General features: G+C 46.5%; 1 protein-coding gene across 5 annotated transcripts in view; it reads right to left on the reverse strand.

Moving 5' to 3' along the window:
* Positions 1-8,819: 8,819 nt before the first annotated feature.
* The window catches only part of DOCK11 (dedicator of cytokinesis 11), a 1,133,414-nt gene continuing 1,125,656 nt past the window's right edge, over positions 8,820-16,577 (reverse strand). For 4 of the 5 annotated variants that reach the window (XM_086918718.1, XM_086918717.1, XM_086918722.1 and 1 more), the window contains one exon: positions 8,820-9,360. In XM_086918718.1, coding sequence (XP_086774844.1) covers positions 9,274-9,360 — 87 coding nt within the window. In that variant the 3' untranslated portion in view covers positions 8,820-9,273. Of the gene's footprint in view, positions 9,361-9,456; positions 9,473-16,577 lie in introns of all 5 variants that reach the window. The other variant, XM_086918720.1, reaches the window with a different exon arrangement.

Genomic DNA, 16,577 nt, shown 5'->3' on the forward strand with positions numbered 1-16,577 from the left:
AAAATCTTCATACACACGTGCTCGACAGAATATGTGCATAAGACTTGTTTTTATCTGGTCTCTCATTTCTTCAACCAGTTTAATTCTTGTCTCCCATTATACCGGAATCCCACAGCCTCGTTCCGTTTTCGGTCTTTTTAATTATGACCTGAACAGAGAATTGTATGCCCAGCAACCCTGCCTCTCACCCTTCCTGGGCATTTAAAAAACTGTTGCACTGAAATGTGTTTGCCATGGCACACCTACCTTCATTGCACTGAATTTACCCTTTGCTCTGCGTTTTACAGCTCGATGCGCTAATATTTTTTTAGATATACTGGAAGAACACAAGTCGGCAAACAATTGCTTGCATGCGAATATGTACAGAGACCTCCAACCCTCACGTCAGCATTATCCGTGTTTGGTACCGGGTGCGGACCCCCCTCCCCCCAGGGATGAGACCTACTGCCTCCCTGTGTAAAGTGCAGCAAGGGGACTCCTTTATCCACACGTCCATTACAACGCAGCACATTCACCACAGGTAACCACAACGCATGGTACTTTTCAACACGGGACTTAAACACAGATATATATATATATATATATTACACTGTGCCCTCGGCCTGGTCGCCCCCACACCTCCCGCCTGCTCCTCCTTACCTGCCTGAGCCTCGCACCCAGCGACGCCCCAGCCGCCACAGGGCCGCCCATCGACGCCCCAGCCGCCACAGGGCCGCCCAGCGACGCCCCAGCCGCCACAGGACCACCCAGCGACGCCCCGGCCGCCCAGCGACGCCCCAGCCACCACAGGGCCGCCCAGCGACGCCCCAGCCACCAAAGGGCTGCCCAGCGACGCCCCAGCCGCCACAGGACCACCCAGCGACGCCCCAGCCACCGCAGGGCCGCCGCCGAACCCCCAGGCTTTCCCGCCAGTTCCCACGAGACCCCGCCCCCCCGGCCGCCGATTGGTTCCCGCGCTCCCCGCCTCCCCGCAGACCGTCCCTCCCGGCTCCCCTCTTATGACGCCCCCAGAGCGACCGCGCAGCGGACGCGCGCAGCGGGAGCACCGATTGAGCGCCGAAGGTGCGCCAAAGGTAAGCCCGTCTGCACCCGTCCGTGCCTGGACCGCGCCCAGCGCCAGGACCCCTGGCCCTCGCAGACCCCTGCCCACCCGCCGGACGTACGACGCCGCCACCCTCAACGCACTCAACACCGGCCGAACCCCTGGATGCTACCGAGCCACCCCGGATGCTACCGAGCACCCACGGACCCTTCACCTGCCAGTCCTGCAAGTTCTCCTGCATCCGGACCTGCACTGCACCAGCGCCCACCAAGCCGAACACCAGCAGCAACCACCTGAAGTGCATCCTGCTCAACACCCGCTCCGTCCACAGACACGCCGTCCAGCTCTGGAACCTCCTCGACACCACAGCTCCAGACGTTGCCTTCCTCACGGAAACCTGGATGAACGCCTCCTCAGTGCCTGACATCGCCATCGCCATCCCAGAGGGCTACAAGATCATCCGGAGAGACCGCGACAAGCAGACTGGAGGAGGCATCGCCATCATCCACAGGAACAGCATCCGCATCTCGACCAACACCGACGACACCCTGACAACCGCCGAACACCTGCACTTCCAGATCCACACCAACCCCAAGACCACCCTCAGGGGCACCCTGATCTACCGACCCCCGGGACCACGCACTCAATTCAGCGAAGACATCACTGACTTCATCAGCCCGCACGCCCTCCCCTCCGCTGACTACATCCTCCTCGGGGACATCAACTTCCACCTGGAGAACAACAACGACCGCAACACCACCACCCTGCTTGACAACCTCGCCACCCTTGGACTCAAGCAGCTGGTGACCACTCCCACCCACCTCGCCGGACACACACTCGACGCCGTCTTCTCGTCCAGCAAAGACATCGCCTTCAGCCACGCCACTGGACTCCACTGGACGGACCACAGCTGCATCCACTTCACCTTCAGAAGGACCACGGTCCACCACCACCAGCAACAGGCTGCACGAAGAAGCTGGAACAAGATCACAGCCGACCAACTCGCCGCATCCCTAAGCCAGCACCCTCCCGCCAGCTCAGCGAACCCCAGCCAAGCCGCCGACAACCTCACGAAATGGATCTGCACCTGCGCGGACGAACTCGCCCCTCTGAGGACCCCGCCCAGCAGACCCGGAAGCAAGAAGGCCCCGTGGTTCACCGACGAACTCAAGAGCTCCAAGAAGAACTGCCGTGCCCTCGAGAAAGCCTGGAGAAAAGACCCTACACCGGACAACATGACTACCCTCAAGCTCGCCACCCGAAAGCACCACCAACTGATCCACGCCACCAAGAAAACAGCATTCAAGGACCGGCTGGACAACAATGCACACAACAGCAAGGAACTCTTCAACATCGTGAGAGAGCTCTCCAACCCCAACGCCGGAACCAACGACATCACCCCATCGCAAGACCTCTGCAACTCCCTCGTCTCCTACTTCCACAACAAGATCGCTGACATACACAACAGCTTCAGCACACAAACAACGCTCCCCACGACCACACCAACGCCCCCCACCACCACCCTCAACGCCTGGACACCGATCAACCTCGAAGACACCATCAGCACGATGAACTCCATCCACTCCGGATCTCCAACCGACCCCTGCCCTCACCACGTCTTCAACAAGGCCGACGCTGTCATCGCACCCCACCTGCGGGACATCATCAACACCTCCTTCAACACCGCCACCTTCCCTGAGAGCTGGAAGCACGCCGAACTCAGCGCTCTACTAAAGAAACCAACGGCGGACCCCACCGAACTCAAGAACTACCGCCCCATCTCGCTCCTCCCGTTTCCAGCCAAAGTCATTGAGAAGACCGTCAACAAGCAACTGGCAGCCTTCCTCGAGACGACTGGATCCCTCGACCCATCTCAGTCAGGCTTCCGGGCCAACCACAGCACCGAGACCGCCCTCATCGCTGCCACTGACGACATCCGAACCCTGCTGGACAACGGAGAAACAGCGGCCCTCATCCTCCTGGACCTCTCCGCGGCATTCGACACTGTCTGCCACCGCACCCTAGTGCAGCGCCTCAGCAACGTCGGAATCAAGGAGAAGGCACTGGAATGGATCATCTCCTTCCTCGCCGGAAGGACACAGAGAGTCCGCCTCCCCCCGTTCAGATCAGAAGCCACGGAAGTCATCTGCGGCGTCCCTCAGGGCTCCTCGCTCAGCCCCACCCTCTTCAATGTCTACATGAGCCCCCTTGCGGCCATCGCATGCCAACACAACCTGAACATCATCTCCTACACCGATGACACCCAGCTGATCCTCTCCCTGACCAACGACCCCGCCACCGCCAGAGCCAACCTACACGAAGGGATGAAAGACGTGGCCGAGTGGATGACGACCAGCTGCCTGAAACTGAACACAGACAAGATGGAAGTCCTCATCCTGGGCTCCTCACCCTCTGCCTGGGACGACTCCTGGTGGCCCCCCGCCCTGGGCAACGCACCCAAACCGACAGACCACGCACGCAACCTGGGCTTCATCCTGGACTCCTCCCTCTCCATGACCAGACAAGTCAACGCCGTCTCCTCGTCCTGTTTCAACATCCTGCGCATGCTATGTAAGATCTTCCGGTGGATCCCCACCGAGACCAGGAAGACGGTCACCCAGGCCCTCGTCACCAGCCGTCTGGACTACGGCAACGTCCTCTACGCCGGAACCACCGCCAAGCTCCAGAAGAGACTCCAGCGTATCCAGAACGCCTCGGCGAGACTCATCCTCGACGTCCCCAGACGAAGCCACAGCTTCAGACACCTGAGAGACCTGCACTGGCTCCCGATCAACAAAAGAATCACCTTCCGGCTCCTCACCCACGCACACAAAGCCCTACACAACCAAGGCCCGACTTACCTCAACAGCCGCCTCAACTTCTACGCTCCCAAACGCCATCTCCGCTCGACCAGTCACGCCCTCGCCGCCGTCACCCGCATCCGCAGAGCGACAACAGGAGGAAGGTCCTTCTCCCACCTGGCCGCCAAGACTTGGAACTCCCTCCCGACCGACCTACGCCTGACCCAAGAACACCTCTCCTTCAGGAAGAAGCTCAAGACCTGGGTGTTCGAGCAGTGCGGACCCCCCCCCCCCCCAAGCGCCTTGAGACCCTCCTGGTGAGTAGTGCGCGGTATAAATGCCTATGATTGATTGATGATTGATTGATTGATATATATATATATATATATATATATATATATATATATATATATATATATATATATATATATATATATATATGTACATGACAGAATATGTAGATGTATGTGTGTGTATATAGTATGGTTTTTGAGACACTGCCTGGGGCACACAAGGTGCTCCATGCATAGCCCGGTTCAAACCAGTTGCTGGGGCACTCCAGCCCCAGCGCGAAACTGGACAAAGGGAAAGGGGTGTAACCACCCCTTTCTCAGGTCCACCCATAAGAGGGACCTAGGCAGGTAATCCAGCCCCTTAGCTAAGTATAAGTATAGGAGCTGTGTCCCCAGGACTTTATATTATCCAGGAAAGAAACTTTGATACAGGACTGTTGGACCTTCGACATTCTATGCAGTTGTGCATGGGGGTACGTGAAGCCCCAGACCCGAGCGCCATTTGCACCGAAGCTCAGCCCTCCACACTCCACAAGTGCCGCGTGGGGCCCGCTCTTGCATTTCAGCTCGACGCATCTTCCCGGTTCCTTGCCCGTTGGCTAGTGAGCCCCCTGAAGACTTTTCTATTGAACTAAACTGCTTTCCTGGTTGCTTCAGGCTTGCTCCAGCTTCCCTTCAAAGGAGAAGCGCCACAGACCTTAAAGGGCTGGATTACCTGCCTAGGTCCCTCCTATGGGTGGACCTGAGAAGGGGGTGGTTACACCCCTTTCCCTTTGTCCAGTTTCGTGCCAGAGCTGGCGCTGGAGTTTGAACCGGGCTATGCATGGAGCACCTTGTGTGCCCCAGGCAGTGTCTCAAAAAGCATCTGCTGACGCAGCCCTCCCTGTCCCAATACACATCGGCCTGTCTGGGGAGGTGCTGGCACCTCCCTGGAAAGGAAACCTATTGTCCAGGCCTCCCCTGCCGGAGTTTCGTCCAGCAGCAGGAGGTCAGACTTGTGTCTGTGGCAGCAGCATCCATTTTGTGATGCTAGGGCTCTGTTTAACTTTAACCGGGTAAGGCAGTAACATACTTGTCGTTTCCCTCAAGAAGGGTGGAATGCTACCCCCGCCGCCAGAATTGGCGGGGGGGGTAGTATTCCAAAGTGTTTGACACCTTACACAACATGTTTTGATAAAGCCAAATCAAAGTTAGCAATAACCGCGAGGATTATAATGCACTTGAGTATATGGTATGGTTATATCATAGAACAGCTATAAGGCGATGGTTCCGAAAGCTGCAGAGGGGCTCAGCTCATGCTAGGGCACCCTCTCACATAAAACCAAGCACTCTGCCTCCAGGGTTGTCGAGGCCTACCGTAGGAGTGGCTTATAGGTGCATATGTGTCTATATATAAGGTAGATATACTATATCTAAGTAAGGGGTGATTACACCACCTTACCCAAGCTGAGTGATCAGCCTGTGGTGTCAGTTTGGAGGGCCAGCCAGGGGTGGCATAATACATGCTGCAGCCCTTGGTAGGCCTTGGATGCACCTATGCCCTGGTTACCTATGGTACACTATACAGAGGCTCACAAAGGTGACCCAATACCCAATATGGTAGGTACCTAAAGTACATGGTATACATTTAGAGAGAGAACAGCTGGGCTGTGGGTCTGATTAGTAGAGCCACACTAAAGTCGAAAAAAACAGAAATCATAGCAAAGAGTGGGGGTGACCATAGGAAGCAGACCCTACTCTCCTGCTTCGCTAACAAGACTATTGCTGCCGCTTTAGTGCGCGAAGGGAGACAGGAGGTGGCACGCGCAGACAGGCGATGTGCACGCGTACGGAGTACACATCTCCTGTCGGTAGGAGTGCACATCGCCTGTCTCCCTTCGCGTACCAAAGCGGCAGCACATCTCCTGTCAGCGCGCATTCACTCTACCCCACCCCTCCCCTCCCCCCGTCGGCTCCACTGAGCCTACTTGTTGTTGATTCTTTGAAGTCCTCGCAGCTGGTAGAGAGGGGCACATAGAGGGCTCTCTGTGCGGTATTCCCCGTCTCCCCTTGCACAGCTCTTGTTCCCCCTGGCCCCACGCCATTACCCCGTGTACCCTTCACCATAGCTTTCAGTATGCCCCAGTCGCAACCCCATAACCACCTCGTGCCACTCCCTACTACCCAGGGCCAGACTGGGAACTGAAACCGGCCCTGGCAAAGTGCTCGGCCCACCGCCCCTACCCCACGGGGGGGTTGGGGGTGCCGCCGAACTCTTTGCCAGTGCCGGTTTTCTGACGATTTTGTTACAGGGACGATTTTGCAGCTATGCTGCAAAAAACGGCCCTGTAACAAAAACGGCCCCCAGGGTCCCCAAAACCGGCCCCCACTCGTGCGGCACACCGGGGGATTGCCCAGTGCCCGCTACTGCCAGTCCAGGCCTGATCATCATCTTCCAGATGCTTTGTGACTCTGCTTCGGTTTTGTCCCCCTTGCAGGCTCACTCTACCCCCGGTCTCCATGTCTCTCTGTCTCCCCATGTTTCGGGGCCTCGGTTTCCAGTATCCTTCAGTCGTGGAGTGTTCTCAGAACCAGAGGGCCTGGATGGATGCTGTGGGGGTACCAGCACCAGGCAGCATCAGCCCAGAGGGTGTTGAGATGTTCCTTTTTTTTCATTTGAAAATCTTTATTGGTTTTTACAGAAAAACAGTGATGAGACAGCGGTATATGTCACATATTGCAATAAAATGAGTCGAACAAACATGCGACATGGCATACCAATGGTAGAATGAAAAAAATGAAAGAAAGCAGTACATCCAAGAGTACTGAGTATAGTAATTAGTATACATTCTGGTTGAAGATGTAGATAAACAGATATAATACCAGAACATATAGGCCAAGGGTAGGTAAGGGGTAAAATGAGACGTAGGTACGTATGAAAGCCAATGCCTGACTCCCTGCTGTTAAAACAAATGCTGATAATGTATTTCGAATAAGAGCTGTAGTTTCGCGCAATCCTAAATTTTGATATTCCTTTTTATAACGGGCACCTGCTGATGAGCTTTGCGAGGGTAAAAGACATTGTCATTTACAACCCCATTTACTAGGCCAATAGCTCTAAATGTAGCTAATGCAAGACTATTGCATTTCCAATGCTTGTTATGAACTACTGGCTGGTGCCTGAGGTTAGAGATAAAAAGCATGAACAAAAGTTAAAACACAGGGTATTAAGAACGACACAAGTTAACAAAATAAATAATGGAAAAGCACAGAACTGAAAGCGATGATAATGGGGATAACATACAGCAGCACCTGTACAAAACAACATCTCTAGGAAGGAAAGAAAATAAGTATCCAACCCACACAAAAACAATAAAAAAATCAATCAATGAAAAAACAAAATTTTGGGGAAACATCAAAAGTATTCCATTGATATTGTTACAAAGAACATTTAGATGAAAACATGGAGAATAGAGACATCTGCAGAATAAATATGCTAACCCTATATATCTATCTATATGTGGACACTGAAGCCCAGATTTACTATGATTTTGCATCGGAGTTCCTTCACTTTTTTGGTGTAGCCTAAATGTAAAATCATTTTTGGCATTAACTTAGCCATGCAAACCCACTTTGCGTGTTTTAGTAAATACAAAGCTACGCAACGCAGCTCATACTTACTTTGCATTGGGCAGACATTACATTGATGAAGCATGGGCATTCCCATGCATCCACCCATGTATTGTGACTTAAACCCAGATTTTCAAAGACTTGTAAACCAGAGTTTGTGCCAGAATGATGAATAAATATCTTTATTTCTGCTTTATACATATCTTAATTATCCTGCCTATAACGCAGGCCTCCCAGCAACATAGTGCAAGAGTGCCTGCGTAGGTAGCACACTGTGCACTAGCGCAAAGAGAGCAGACATGGTGCATCTCCTTGTCAATATGGAGCATTTGTGCTCTGTACCCTTCACAAAACGCAGAGTAGCACCTTGTAGACTGCGCTGCATGAAATATTAGTAAATGTGCTCCTTAGATTCTTCACTGTGCATCTCATTTCTCAAACCATGTATTGGACATTGTCATTTTTTATTTCTGTAAGTCTGATTATCACTAGTGAATTACCAATAAACATAAATCAAAGTATAGCTCTGTGCCAATAAAGATTTGAGTATACTGCGACTGGGAAAGAAATAGGTCTGCGAAGTTCAAATGAATCTGCACATATTATTCGAATGACTTATATCAATTATTATAAATGTTTGGGTGTTGAATGATGGGCATGATCTAAATTTGAATGTTCAGTAGTTTTTTTCGTTATGGTGAACAGATTCGTCGACTCTTGTGCATTTGGCCAGTTCATATTGGAACCCCTTTTGGACACTTGAAAAGCTTTTTTAAAAAAGTAGCAGATCCAGCCTTGAGTTCATTACCATCTAGCAATTAGATCAGTTGGAATAACTTTGGGAAGAAAATACATTTTCAACTTTACTAAAAACGTGTCAGGAAAGGCTCAGCGTATATACTGTGTAAAAACAGAGGGGCAGATTTACAAGCCCCTTGCATCACTTTTGCGTCACTTTTAACATGGGAAATGTAACGCAAAAGTGGCGCAAGGGGCTTGTAAATATGCCCCAGAATTTCCGATTAGCACATATATGAAGAATTACAATAAGCAAAACACTAAAATATTACGTAGCACATTCAGAATTTCATTTTTATTTTCATGTCAAGATTTGAATATGTAGACCTTTGAGTTACAAATACAGAAGCTGATGTACATGATATACTTTGTTGTACCTTACTCTAGAAACTTAGAATTACATTTGAAGCAGGCCATCAAAGTAGCAAAATACTGGTTCGACATAATGTTTAAATGCATACAACCAAACAAACAATGTTTACAGACATGGTGGTTCAGTTACCAGGCACTTTCTTGTTACTCACATATATATATCTATATGTATAAATTTACACATATTTACAAAAAAACAAATGTTGCTACACAGCATAGGCGATTGTTGTAAAATAGGTTAGGAATAAAGAATAGCATTTAAAACATTTTTTTTAACATTTATTTGCAATGTAACATTTTCCTGAGAAGAATATCAAAGTTTGTATTGGCATTTAATTTCTTCCATCCTGCTGAGAGATTAATCTGTTGACGTTCCACTGATTGCACAAAAGACATGTAAAGAGTTCTGCATCCAGGAGGAATGTAATGTATCTTCTTGAAAAATCTAGAGTAAAATAAAATGCACAATAAATAAACGAACTGTTGTTTGTATATTAAAAATGTCATCATTCTACATAGAAATATCCTGGTATAACTTTACCCAGTAGTCTTCAAAGCTGTTGAGCAACGCAGCATTAAAAATAAAACAAATAAATGCGGGTTATTCATCACAAACATTAAGGACTTCCATAACTTTCTCTGACGTGTTTTGGAGCTTGCAGTATACAAGATAAGTAAATACTGGGAGGTCGTAGTCAGGTGATGTAAATTTGAGAAAAACATGCAGCCAAGATAGTGAATTACACCCATTTTAGTATAGTACATGGAAACATCAAATATAGGTGTTAACTGATGTTCCCTGGGCACTGAAATGACACCATATAAATCCAAAACGTATATAGTCTAGATTAGACTGAGAGCTGCAGCAATCATTTGTACCCAGTGCAACCTTTTGTACTCATGCTGCATGTGTAGCAGTATCCAGACCAGGGGCCTTATTTATGAAGGCCTTGCATCATTTTTGCGCCGCCAGTGCGTCACTTTTTGTGACGCACCAGCGGTGTAAAAAGTGCGCCTTGTTGCGCCATATTTAAAAAGTGACGCATCTAGGTAGATGCGTCACTTTTTAAACCCCTGCGCCACATTATACCTGCGTCAGGTATAATGTATGCAGAGGGGGCGTTCCCCCGCAAAAAACCTCGTAATAGTGACGCAGTGAAATCTATGAGATTTCACTGCGTCACTTTTAGGACGCTGTTGCGTCAAAATCTTGCGCCTGCCTCACAGTAGGCGTAAGACTGACGCAAGCCCTTTCACATGGGGCTTTCCCCATGTGAAAGGAGGCATTGCTGGAGTTGCGTCACTTTTGTGAGACACTCCAGCAATGCATTACTTTTGCGCTTACAGATACGTCAGAAATACTGACGTATCTGTAAGTCCTTGCAACATGATCCGTCATACATTAAATATGACGCATCAGGAATGTCGCAAGGAGTGCGCAGTGAAAAGTGACGTATCGCTGTTTTGACGCAGCGATGCGTCACTTTTCATAAATGAGGCCCCAGGTGATTTGTTAGACCATGATCAAACATGAGTCCCATTGAAGTAAGTGCAAACTCATGAAATGGAGGTGGAGTTTTTAGTCACACAGTACACATATTTATTGGTTAATGTTCGATCTTCTCTTTACTGTGATATATATGTACCCTTTCCTTTAGGTGGTTCACTCTTAAATGAATGCTTACATATGGCGTCATTTTGTACATGTGAGAATCATAGTCAAGACTGTATGCATGGTCAAGCATTATTTGAAATATACATGCAACATATAATAGAAACAGAATATTCACATTACGTTCAAAATTGTATTCAATAGTCATGTCAAGTGTGTAGTCTAGAATAAAGTTTTAGTAAAATACAGTACTTTGCAGGAGAATCATACAATCTAGTATTTAAAGGTGAAATATACAATTAGACACCTTTCATTCTTTCCAAAAGGTGTAAACTTCAAAGCAGAGTTTTTACTGACATACACACAGAAAACCTCTTTACATATGAATTATGGCCTAAATGCCCAGTATTTAAATATGCTTTATTGATGAAAATGATTCTCCAATTTTAAAGCTTTTGTAGCACTGATAGTTTTACTGATTATTTCACCACACAAGTTATACATCTACACCAAAGTTATTCAAATAAACTAACTAGGCATATATTTAATTTGTCTCATGATTCTCATGAAAGTGCATTATTTATCACAGACAACATAAAAATCCAACCCACATCCAAAAAGGCATGTACAAAGGTATTGTGTGTACTATAGCCTAGCACTCAACTGCACCATTTCAATGATTTGATTGCTATTGATATCCATAAAATGTGTTTCATGGTACTGCACTTAGGTCTAGCATAAAGACAAGGTTTTTAGGTGCCCAAATCATTTCACATAGACCGTTTCCAATTAAAGATTTGTTTACATTTAGCTGTAAAAAATAAATGATCACACTAGTAAACAATATTTTGAGAGGCACCTTTGTCAAGTTATTCATATTGTTGTATAGCGTTTTAGGACCCTAGTGTAATTTTCCCGATTCATGCCCTTATATAGGTACAATTCACATTGCCCTTATATAGGCATAGAAATCATGCCCATATTTAGACATAACCCATCCAGTCCAAATACAGGCATGGCTACTTCCACTAGTTTCAAAAATCCACAACAAGTTCTTGGAAAACTCGGCTTCAGCAGTTAGGGACTTCCCCTTGCTTGAATATTGATTTGTCCTAGAAATTATGGCGTTTTCAAAGCACTACCATTTCCTTGGGGTTCTTTGGTGATGTTATTATGTCCAACCTTACGTCAAACCAGGCACCTTGAAGGTATAATGGAGAAGTGTGGCTCAATGGTTAGAAGAGGCAGACCATGAAGCAGAGGTCAGACCCGGGACCAGGGTTCAATTACCGACGCGGCAGGGTCTTGAGCCCAAAATGTCCACGGACTCGATAATTCTCGCTTCGGTGCCTGCTCGAATCACGGGTTCACACTCTGCAACTCCGGGCAATAGCTTGCTTAATCTCCACTATGACCCCCCATGGCGGGATGCCTGGCTTTCACCTTGGGGGTGCCCAGTACGGGTTATTTCACAGGGAAAAACCAGGACGGGTTCCCAAAGCAAGCGCTTAGAGACCGTTGGTGATAATGCGTTATATAAATATAAATTACAATTACAATTACAATAATATGCCTACACTTGCCCTAGAAAACAAACAGTGGTTCAGGAGCAGCTCGACTATCTACTTGCCCGCTACAGCAAGTACCGAAGGAAGCCGACCCTCCAGCAGATGCACTGAAAGAGAGGCTGCCTTTCTCTCGCTTAGAATCCAGCTCCAGTGTTTCCAAGCTTAGGTACATTGGGGTAGGCGTATTTTAGAAGCACCAGTTGAGTACTTAATAGTCTTTGTTATTTATTTATGTATTAATCTATGGCTTAGAAACCATACAGTGCTTTTAAAGTATTATTTTATAATACTCTTCTTGCTGTACGAATTATACTTTGCAACCAGTATTACGATTGTAACAGTTCACTTTACTTGCAAGAGAAAGAAGACTGTTCAATAACTACTTTTTTTTAAAACACCTGTCTCTCTATTTCTCTGCACCTCTGTTGATACGAAGCATGCACAATTGACTGAGTGAAATGTCTATCTATTGTTTCCACAACCCTAGAGATACTTCTTATTCTTGGGAAACAAAGTTGTCATGTTTATGCGGTTTTCAGAAACGAATCCCTTCTTGTTTATTCGAGAACGTTTCTAGTGACCTTTGAGCTAGCTGGCACTCACAATTAAGTCTAGTATATTCCATAGAGACCTAGTCGACCTAAGTCCTACCTCAAATCTATAGGATAAATTATTCCAATGCGCAGAGCCTATTGGGAATATAGGAACTACACTACATGGTGCCCAACGTTTGGCAAGGCACTAATTTAACGCTAGATACTAGAGTAACTCCGTCTTGCTTTTCACAGAGACCCCTTTTCTCCGTAAAATACTCCAATAGACATCTGGAGTGGGTAAAAGGATCAAATATCCACCATAACTGAGTAGGACGAAAATCCTATGTATTCGTTTTTTGTTTTTTCAACGTTGAAGGATACAGTGTTCCAAAATATTGTGCACCTTATCTTTGGTTCTTGAAATTTGCTCGACAAACTTTCATTAAACAATGTCGAATAACGGCGAAAACAACGCGACGGGTGGAGCTGCAGCAACTGCAGCCCAACCAGGTTTCGACTATACAGATTTCCTTGAAAATGACACGGATGCAATTATCATCCGGTAAATTTAAGGAAAACTATCACTATACGAAAATACTAAATGTTGGACAGGGCAGCAGAAGTTACCATAGCTCGCAAGATCCTGAAGGATCATCTGGAGACAGTGGACTTGAATGAGTACAATCAAGTTAAAAATGCCGACACCAGGGTTAGCGTACCCCATAAGTTATATGAAATAACACTCCGGATAGCGGGGGACATAAGTAGAAAAATAAGAGCACTCTTTTAAGAGAAGCTCTCAAAGGGTTATGACATTCTTCTAGCAGAAAAAGACTGGCCACCAGAATTTGTCAGGGAGTGCCCACATGGCGAAAACATCATTATGCCAGCCTTCTCCAATCATATAGCAATTCACTTAAAATACACCTATGCCAGAAAACGGGCTGTAGCCCAGGCTCCAGCATTATATAAAAATCATGTGGGATGGGATGAGGATTCCTCACCATAAAATTCAGTTACAAAATCAACCAAATGCTCAGAGGCAGCATCCAGTAAAGCAAAAAGCTAAAAAACAATTCAGGGACATCTTAGATCAACTTGAATACCAAGGGGTTATTGAAACATGCACCTCGTCAATTAACAATCCTTTGATTCCTGTCTCCAAACCAGACAATACATATCGTCTAGTTTTGGATTACAGACATCTAAACTCTTGTTGCAAAACCTTTGCAGTACAAAATGCACAAAGTGCAGCACTAATGAATAACATTGTGCTTAAAAAATATATAAACAACATTAGATATTTCTAACGGTTTCTTCTGTCAAAACATCGCACCTGAAAGCAGGTATTCGACCGCTTTCTCAAGCATGGTGACACAACGTCACGTCTGTCGTCTCCCCCAGGAATTCAAGAATAGTCCAGGGTTATTTTCATCCAGAGTAAGTGAGTTAATACAAATGTATGATGATGAGGCATTATCTTATGTCGATGACATCTATCTAACAGACGATGACTTGGACAGACACTTGAACAGAGTGAACACCATAATACTTGGTTTCGCCTCTGAAGGGTACAAATTCAACTTTAGAAAATCAAGATTTGCCCACCTCAAAGTCCTGTTTCTAGGATATTCGTTATCAAGTGAAGGCAAGAGACTGGCAGCAAACTTTCTAGAGAAATGTGCGGCTGCTCCAACCTCCAAAAATTCTCAATTCTAGGTTTACTGAATTTCGGAAAAACTTACATTCTAAATTATGCAGAAAGGGTTAAACCTCTCTACGAATTATTCAAACCTGATTTCAAACAAAATAATTGGACTCTAAAACACACAGAAATTTTGCGTTCAGTGCAAACAGACATGCTAGCAACAAAACATTTACAAACACGCATAAGTATGCTAAACCTTGTAATCCAAATCATCCCAAGAAGATGCGGATTCACGTACTTAACTTTTAATGAAGGAGAAAAAGTACCCATTGCATATAAATCACACTTGTACACACAAGCTGAAATTAAATTCACTTCAACAGAAAAAATTCTGACAGTGGTTCAAACTGCAGTAGCCAAAGAGAGAGCCCTCGCACAGGGTAGACACATAATGGTCGTTACTCCTGTACCTCCCTTAGAGGCTTTGACAAAAGCAAGCATTCCGAATGCAAAAGCTTTACATCCGAGATGGATACAATGGGTTACCTCTCTAGCTGCAACAGACGTTGAATATGTTTTTGACCCCAACTTGCAAACACAAGAATTTCTCCAATACGAACAAGAATGTTCTTTGCCCGCTGAGATTCTGCCTCTGGAACAGTACGAATGTATAATCTATACAGACGGATCAGCACAACCAGCAATTGGGGGTTAACAAGCTTATAGTTCTGCGTGCACGATTGTTGAAGGTCGCTGGAGCGATGGTAAATTCCGACCTATGGTCACAAAAACGCAATCTCTAGGAGATTGTACAGCTCAGTGAGCTGAACTACAAGTATTCAAGATGGCGCTTGAGAATATCAATCGCGAATTCCCCACACTAATAGTGTGCGATCCGTATTACTGCTTTCAATCTTACAATGAATACTTGTAGAACTGGGTTTAAAACGGTTTCAAAGATGCAAAAGGTGGCACAATCAAGCATAAGTTGCTTTGGGAACAAGTAGTTCTATTACAGAAAGAAATACAGAAGACTCACGTGATTCATACACTGAGTCATCAGCGTGATGGCGTTCACGTTGCAGGGAATTCATTGGCTGATGAAACCGCAAAGGCAGCTTGGCAAACGGCTTCGGTGCTGCAATCACTGGTTCAAAAACAAAAATATATATATATATATATACAAAAATATATATATATAGACAGCGAAATAATGCAGGCTGTCACCGCTTCCATCAAAGAAAGTGGTAAAACATTACCAAATAGCTTTCCACTCAAATATTCATATATAACTGATGCAAATAATGTTCCTTTTGCTCGAATCCCTGGAGTGGGGGATAGGGTAATTCCAAACATGGAACATAGATTAGGACTAAAATTAAATATTGTTATTTGGAAGTGTGTCAAAGAATTCTTGTTCTCTAAGAATAGTTCTACTTTAAGCAGATTACTTTGTGGCAAAAAAAAGGTTCTAATTTAGGAAAAAAAGTTGTGTTTTGAAAAATGAAGGTCGAATACAGAGTCCCGTAGAACACCGTGTGCTTACTTCAAAAGTCATTCTCGTTGTTAGGAGCAGGCAAAGAAATCGTATACCACAGTAGGTGAAAGTTGGACTACTTCATTAAGTAAATCGATTGCACAGAAATGAGAAGCATCGCCGTCAGAGTCAGACGCGTTAGCAATGATCGCAGTAGATGGTGATGGTACCATTTGCCCGTTGATCCACATATCTCACCGTCAGCCGAGGGCGTCTGAGACCTCAATGAATGCGGTCATCAGGATTGGTAGCCGCTGGGGACAACACAATGCATGAGCCGTTACCCAACAAAGCAAAGTATCAACATCCGTTGGCAGTGCTGATGGAAGTCTTAGACAGATATCTAGCACACATTCTTCTCCGCATAGCAGGCATCGTGGAACGGGTAAGATGCAATCTTGCCAGATTAGTCTGAAAGACAGGAACCTCGTGGTATTCAGATCTCTCAAACGAGCCAAGACCTGTATCGTGCGCTCAAGACACTGAGTTGAGATGGGATGTAACAATTGGCGCACCAGCTTTTCCCCGCTGGCGCACGTTCAGCGATCCCGCCCCTGCGCTCATGCCGGACGGCGCGAGAGCGCATATATAATCAAAGTTGCAGAGCTGCGTAGGCAGTCTGCTTGTAATTACACTCATTGTGTCTGTGTCTTCTTTGTGCAGCGAGCTGCGAGGCCTGATAGTGCGACTCACTGCAGGAGGTCGGCCCCCGCTACGGAACAGTAACTATATTGCATTACAGGAAAAACCATGATCGATGA

This window comes from Lissotriton vulgaris, chromosome 4_1 (assembly GCF_964263255.1).
Source record: "Lissotriton vulgaris chromosome 4_1, aLisVul1.2, whole genome shotgun sequence".
Classification (NCBI taxonomy): domain Eukaryota; kingdom Metazoa; phylum Chordata; class Amphibia; order Caudata; family Salamandridae; genus Lissotriton; species Lissotriton vulgaris.